This window comes from Limulus polyphemus, unplaced genomic scaffold, assembly GCF_000517525.1.
Source record: "Limulus polyphemus unplaced genomic scaffold, Limulus_polyphemus-2.1.2 Scaffold1969, whole genome shotgun sequence".
Classification (NCBI taxonomy): Eukaryota; Metazoa; Arthropoda; class Merostomata; order Xiphosura; family Limulidae; genus Limulus; species Limulus polyphemus.
Genome location: NW_013667579.1, coordinates 152243 through 159665, shown reverse-complemented (window position 1 = coordinate 159665; position 7423 = coordinate 152243). Strand labels below are relative to the sequence as shown.

The 7423-nt window shown below is 33.9% G+C and overlaps 1 protein-coding gene and 1 long non-coding RNA gene across 3 annotated transcripts in view; one reads left to right on the top strand and one right to left on the bottom strand.

Moving 5' to 3' along the window:
* LOC106465515 (sphingomyelin phosphodiesterase 4-like) overlaps window positions 1–6250 on the top strand; it is a 31265-nt gene extending 25015 nt beyond the window's left edge. For both annotated transcript variants that reach the window (XM_022393427.1, XM_022393429.1), the window contains exons 13-16: window positions 28–194; window positions 1591–1809; window positions 3039–3311; window positions 5427–6250. In XM_022393427.1, the coding sequence (XP_022249135.1) occupies window positions 28–194; window positions 1591–1809; window positions 3039–3311; window positions 5427–5789 (1022 nt within the window). In that variant the 3' untranslated portion in view covers window positions 5790–6250. The remainder of the gene's footprint in view (window positions 1–27; window positions 195–1590; window positions 1810–3038; window positions 3312–5426) is intronic.
* Window positions 6251–7238: 988 nt separating this feature from the next.
* Window positions 7239–7423, bottom strand: part of LOC111087292 — a 4874-nt gene continuing 4689 nt past the window's right edge. Inside the window, exon 2 of the long non-coding RNA XR_002612002.1 lies at window positions 7239–7405. This is a non-coding gene — a long non-coding RNA (uncharacterized LOC111087292). The remainder of the gene's footprint in view (window positions 7406–7423) is intronic.

Genomic DNA, 7423 nt, shown 5'->3' with positions numbered 1-7423 from the left:
ACACTTTTTTTTTTCTTTAACTTTAAGTGGAGTCCAACCTCTGTGAAGCTCCAGCACGTCTCCTTTCTCCATCCTTCTCGTCACCCTCAGTCCACAATGTATCGGTCAGTGGTAGTCTGAGACAACAGCTTTCTGACTTGGAAGGGCCAGGATTTCACTATAAGCCACTTTTTGGTGAATATCAGAGATCACAGGTGAAACTATGAATTTCTCATAACATACTTTTTAGGATTGTACTTAGTATGATCTGATTGGTGGTTTTTGACATATATTGGCTATTAAATTTTGTTAATCAGGAGTTCATTACCCAGTTCTAGCTTACTAAAATGTTGCTGATATATCAAGGTTCCCACACATTTTTGAAATTGGGATATATTCAGGAATTCATTATGTGACTTAAAGCTTGTAGTACAAACTGGAAAGTTCTATAAGATAAATAATATCTAAGTCAGTTAATAAGTGTCTTGTTTGTCCCCATGAAGCTGTAATGGTAAAATATTGTATTTTATTTCTCTTTTTAACAATTCACGAATTTCGTTTTACAATTTTCCAGTCTTGAAGTATTTTGGATTTTTTTTTTGAAAAAATTCAGGAAATCCAGATAAGTTTGGAAAAATAAGATTTTTTAAAATCTAAGACTCCAATGTTGTATTCCTTTGCTCACTGAGGTCATTTCATTGGTCACCTGGTCATCATTTAGCTTAGGTTGCAACATTGTGTACCATTGGCAGATTAAATGATGTATGGCATTAAACTATGTACAGCTTGATCCAATCAGAAAGCACTATACAGTGGGAACTATTGCTTAATTAGATTTTGTGTATGTGTTCACAATTTGCCACTGAAGCTAACAATGTTTTGACTTTACGCAAGTATTTCTGAGGTAAATTTCCAAACTGCTCTTACAGTATAACATTTAGTGTTAGGGCATAAGTGGTTGTAGTGCCGATTGTATTTAATGGCTGTACTGTGATAGCTTAGCCTAGATGTTAAGATAAGCAAGTTGAAACCACTTTTCTCGTCAATGTGTCTGTAGACCACTTAGGAAATTTAAATTATAGCCTAATTTTTGGAAGATAAGAATTGCTACTGTGCTAATTGTTACTTTGCTACTGTAAGAACCTCATATCTTTTCTATTTGCTGAGATATCACTCATGTACTGAATGAAACACAGTGGCCCTGCTTACCTCTTTCCATTTTTGGAAATGGTCCCTTATATATGCTTACTTCAATATATGACATGTGAATATCCAATCGAAAGATACCTGATGATGACAAAACCTTGTCGAAACGTTGTACATTTGCTGTCATGTTAAACTTATATTAAAGTTTTTCTTCATTACCCGTTTAAGCCGTCTCCAGCCATTATTACATCTCAGGTAACATGGGTGAGCATCCTAACAGGTTTTTTTTGGGGGGGGGGGGGTCATGGGCTCTCTTTGCAGTAGCTGTAGAAGTATTGGGGATAATGGAAGTGCTTGATTAAGTCGGTACATTGGGGCCTTCAAACTCGGCAGCTGAGAACTGATACTGTGTGGTAGTTAACAAAAAAGTTGATTACAATCATTTTATGTACTTTCTCTCTGAAGGTTCAGCAGCTGCTACACCTTATTACCCAAGCCCGTGTTACAATAGCAGGTGTAATCAAGCTTCAGGAAGCTTCTCAGAAAAGTTGGTTTTCAGAACTTGTGGCCTCTTTTAGTCTTAATGAAAATTCCTATGCTGGTGATGAGTACAATGCTGTGGAAGCGAGAAAAGTTGAATTACATCTTGAGTCTGCCATCCATCAACTGAGCGAACTGTTTCAGGTTTGTTAAACAACTTTAATTTGTTGTGTGTGTGTGCTGAAAGAAAAATATATTGTTAGTGCTTTAGTCTGTCTTGATGCAATAAAATATATTGTTAGTGCTTTAGTCTGTCTTGATGCAATAAAATATATTGTCAGTGCTTTAGTCTGTCTTGATGCAATAAAATATATTGTTAGTGCTCTAGTCTGTCTTGATGAAATAAAATATATTGTTAGTGCTTCAGTGTCTTGATGCAATAAAATATATTGTTAGTGCTTTAGTCTGTCTTGATGCAATAAAATATATTGTCAGTGCTTTAGTCTGTCTTGATGCAATAAAATATATTGTCAGTGCTTTAGTCTGTCTTGATGCAATAAAATATATTGTCAGTGCTTTAGTCTGTCTTGATGCAATAAAATATATTGTTAGTGCTCTAGTCTGTCTTGATGAAATAAAATATATTGTTAGTGCTGTAGTGTCTTGATGCAATAAAATATATTGTTAGTGCTTTAGTCTGTCTTGATGCAATAAAATATATTGTTAGTGCTTTAGTCTGTCTTGATGCAATAAAATATATTGTTAGTGCTCTAGTCTGTCTTGATAAATAAAAATATATAGTCAATGCTATAGTGTGCTTGTTTTTTATGGAGTTGGAAAGATGGACTAAGTAACAGGATCTAATATATTTATAAATCCTATAGATGCTTTGGTTTTTACTTCTAAAGTTCAGCGTGTACATATTTATAAGGATGATAATATTAGTATTTTTAGAGGATAAAGTTTATTAAGTTATAACCACAATTTAAAGTCTGATCTTATGTAATTGTCATATTTAAAACATGGCCAGTTTCTGTTAGTCACAACCAAACTTATTTTATAAATGTTTCTTGGAAACAACACGAGTTCTCTTTATGAAATTTAAAATGATTATATCTTGAAAAACTACTTGTTCAGGGCATGGGTTCCCAAACTTTCTCAGCACAAGACACCCCCCCAGAACATTCTGAATCCTGACTGAGCTCCCCAAGGAATCTGTGTTTTAGGAGAACAAAATTTTAACAGGACACACTAAAGAACATAAGTTTTACTCAGGAAAGTTTGGACACGGTATAAGAAATTATTCATGTTTGTTATGAGACTAGTATGTACACAGTTTCAAATGTGAAAGCCATTTAAACTTTCAAGTAAATGTAATTGATTAAACAAACTGTTGCTCATTAATGAAACTGACTTTTTCCATTTACTTCCAGCTGCCCATAATCAACATGTCTTCCAGCGACCCAGTCTCCACAACACCAGACGTTACCTTAGTAGGTTCCTCCATTAAACAGCTGACACCAGACACAGTTCCCAGAGAAGATGGACCCCACCTAACACCACTAGGTCGATATCAACTTGTAAATGGAATTCGTAAATTTCCTCTTTGTTATCAAGGAAATCCAGATCTTCAACCAGTCAGAAGCTTTGAGGTGGCATTCTTGGTTCGACTACTTCATCATATATCAGCAGTGTTAAACGAAAAGGTAAAGCTTGAAGATTATGTTATATTGCATCAGTAACTCAAATTTAATAGTGATGTCTAAAGCGAAGTATTTTCTCAATTAATGGACTACTTCATCCACATATTAAACATCTACTCTGACATACATCCTTTGTATGTTTGTGTTACAGTCCTAATCATCATAATTTTCTGACATTATTTTTAAAAATAAATTCATATTGTTTGTATTTGTTTATATTAGATTTAATTATAGCATGCATTTCCAATTTTCTCATTTGGATTATTAATTTATCCATTTGAAAAAAAAAACGGAAACATTCTGCCGTAGTTCCAACAGTTAGTGATATCTCACAAAATAAATCAATTTGACATTATTCATGTGCTGTAAAACTGAATTTACATTCTATTTGGCTTCCAGTCCACCTTAGAATAGTCACTGATATTTATGTAGAAAAGCACATTATGCTAGAAAACTTTCACAAATAAGACTCAATTATTTGTAAGCATAATGAAATATTTTAGTACAATACTATATGTTTCGACTGTCTTCTTCAGGTATGATACAAATCTAAACAGAGAGGTTTATATACAGAACAAAAATGTCTCTAATGGCTATGGGCAACAGGATGTTATCAGGTAACGACAATGAATTGTCACAGTTCAGACCAATGCTCTATCGAAGCATGTAGTATGTATTAAAATATTTCATCTCGTGCGTAGAAATCGTTGTCTTATCTATTACAAATCATCGATGTGGTGAGTTTGAAACAAAGGTGAATGTAAATGCAGTTTTACAGAACGTGAATACAATTATGCAATATGAGTAATGTCAGGTTGCTGTGTTTGAGAATTTTTGTTTTGTTTTGCATTTTGTTAAGAGGAAGCAACTTGTACAGGGAAATAATATGCATATCAGGATAATGCTCATATTACACACATTATCAAGTAGATTACATGGGATTGGAAAATGTGTTACCTTTAAGGAAAACAGCAGCGACACTGGATGATACTCTCGTCCTCAGATGAGCTAAGCAAAGGGAACTCTAAGGATCAAGAGGGAGGAGGGTATTTTTACAAATCAATGTTTTTTTCTCATTCACTGATGAAGTGGCATGATTTCAAGAATAAATACTAGTTTACAACGAAAAATAAGGAAGTGCTAATTGAAATCATTGCTTCATGCTGGGTTTCGTATATATCTTAACCCTATGTTAGTCTTATGTAAAAATGTTCCATGGTCACTCTTCCGGGGTCCACGCAGACACCATCATAGAAAAATTAATTTTAAAATATTTAAATAATAATAAACTGTTTTGGAAACAAAATACACCAACACTCAAAATATTTTCCTTTATTAATCAATAAATGAACATTGAATATAACAATTTAACACAAACTAGCCAAATACTGAAGCTACTGAGAACAACAAACGTTTACGTGCTGCCATCTGTCGGCGCCAATGTTTACAAAATATTTGGGTTCCATGAAGACCCCGGAAGACTAGCGCAGGGTTAAAATTTGTGAGAGTAAGGACCCATTGGCCGTGTTTACTAGATGCAAGCATTTAGTCCAGCATTCACTACTGCACTTGGCATGCTTACTTTTCCAAGCTATTTGCCTTACAGGTGAATGATGGTGAAGTACAGGTTATTTTGAAAGGCATTTTAAATCAGAGTTTACATTTTTGACAATCAAACTTTGGAAAGGTGTGCACACTAAACTTTCTTACAATGAGCACTAAAACCTGAAGCATGAGAAGTTACAAACACTTTTTTCTCATTTAAGATCAAGTTATTTAAATACCTGTGGCTAAGGGGTCAGTTTTACATCAGTGATATAATCCTTAAAATATTCTACTGTACTTTTTTTTCTTCTTTTACAATTACTGTATATATATATATATATATATATATATATAAGCAAATATGAGTGGTAATAATATTAAACTGAGGTTTTGGTTTGAGAATTTTAATGGACTCCAACTGCCTGTTGAATGGCTTGAAGAAGGACTCACTATACAAGCTGAAACAGGCAGTTGGAGTCCATTAAAATTCTCAAAATGGGCTTGTCTAGTCTGCCTAAAGTTCAACGGAAACAGAAAATAAAAGATAATACTTGATTTTTTTCCCCCCTTCAGTATGGAGTGGAATTGTATGATCTGTACTACAGGGACAGCTTTCTCGGACAACTCACGAGACAACTTCTAGCTCCACCAACACTCTATCTAAAAACGACCAAAATGGGGACTTCAGCATCATCACCACGTGAACCGCATGTGCTACCTCCTCGCATTAACCTCAGGTTTATGGCATACCAACAAACTATTGGTTATTTCCTTGGACTGGTTTTATTTGGTTATGTGTGTGGCTACAAACCTTTAACAGTTATCTTCCTAGTTTCTGTTATGGCATTTTTTTATTGTGTAATGAAAGCATTTTTTAAGCCCATACCACCTCTGTCTCTCTCGAGTAGCTTTGAAAGTTTGGAAAAACACAGGTAAGAGAAACTTGGCACTTGTTGAGAAATCCTGCTGTGAATTCTGAAGTCATTAAGAAGACCTCTACGTTGGTCTTTAGTCATGTCAACCCAATAAGTTACTGGAAGGAGCTCGGGGGAACAACAGCATGACTAATTCCTAAAGCATATTGCATCTTATGTGTGATCCGTTTTAAGCATGAGTTTAGATATTAGCCGCTGATATTTCAAAATGGAAGTTTCAGGAAAATAGTAAGATACTATAAAGTTAAAAAACAAAGAATTTCTCACAGATATGTCATTGTTGAAGGTTGCAGATTTTGAGGCTTTTTGAAGAGTATACTTATAGTTGTGCTGTAAAATGTAAAACAGTTAATTTCAGGATTGTGATATAAACAGTAATTGTGTGTTGTCTCTCAGCAAAATTAATCATTTTTAAAAGCTTTGTTAATAAACTTTGTGAAAAATAAAGGGTTCTGTAATTTATACATTTCTTCGAAGACTTGATTTCGCATTATTGTTAGTTACTTCAGACAAAGCAAATCTAATCCGTCAACAAGTTAGAGATTCCTTTAAGTGTTACTTACAATATCGTCTTTTGTAAAATGTCTCGAGTGTTATTCAGATACCTTCTGTTTTGAAGAGCTTGTTATTTTTTTTTACACATTTCAGTATCGCAACCTAACATATTTCGTAGTTTCAGTGCATGCGATTATCTAGTTTAAAAACAAAAACACTAATATAGTACAAGAGTTAAGCTAAGAAATTGTTTTATTTCAAACCCAAGTACACATTATCACAAAAAATGCAACTATTAGATCACTTATATCCTAGTTGTATTAAAATACAAGTCTGCTTTTTTTTTTGGTAAGTATTAATGTACCTGCTGGTAAAAAATTATGATGTATATAAACTAAGCAAATGATACAAGTACAATTAAACAATACTATGGGACAAAAAAATTTATTGTGACCTTGCACCAATTATACATCGTAAAGGACTTCACTCAAGCTAGTAAATCGATGGGTATTGACTATTGGATGAGATAAAAGTAGTAAACATCTGGTCGAGATGTTTTAATGGCAGTTTTGTAAACTAGAACTAGGTATTTATAATATATTTTAATGGTTAGTGTAAGCTAACTCTAGGTGGCCGAGGTCCTATTGCTAATAATGCAAGTTAAATTGGATAGTCATATTTCGATGGCTGGTGTTCTTGCTGGTAGTATAAAGTAGAACTGAGGAGTCATGATTTAGTTGACACATGTTCTGGTGTTAATGGTGTTAGTTCAGACTGATGTATCAAACTAGTCTTACGTGTATATGAAGCTCTGTTGCTTGTGATGTAATTGTGGTGATTATAACATTCTGTTGCTTGTGGTGTAACCTATAACTAGAATACATTAGTTTTAGAAGACTGAGGATGTAATTGTGGTGAGTTATAACATTCTGTTGCTAGTGGTGTAACCCAGAACTAGAAGACTGAGGATGTAATTGTGGTGATTATAACATTCTGTTGCTTGTGGTGTAACCTAGAACTAGAATACATTAGTTTTAGAAGACTGAGGATGTAATTGTGGTGATTATAACATTCTGTTGCTTGTGGTGTAACCTAGAACTAGAATACATTAGTTTTAGAAGACTGAGGATGTAATTGTGG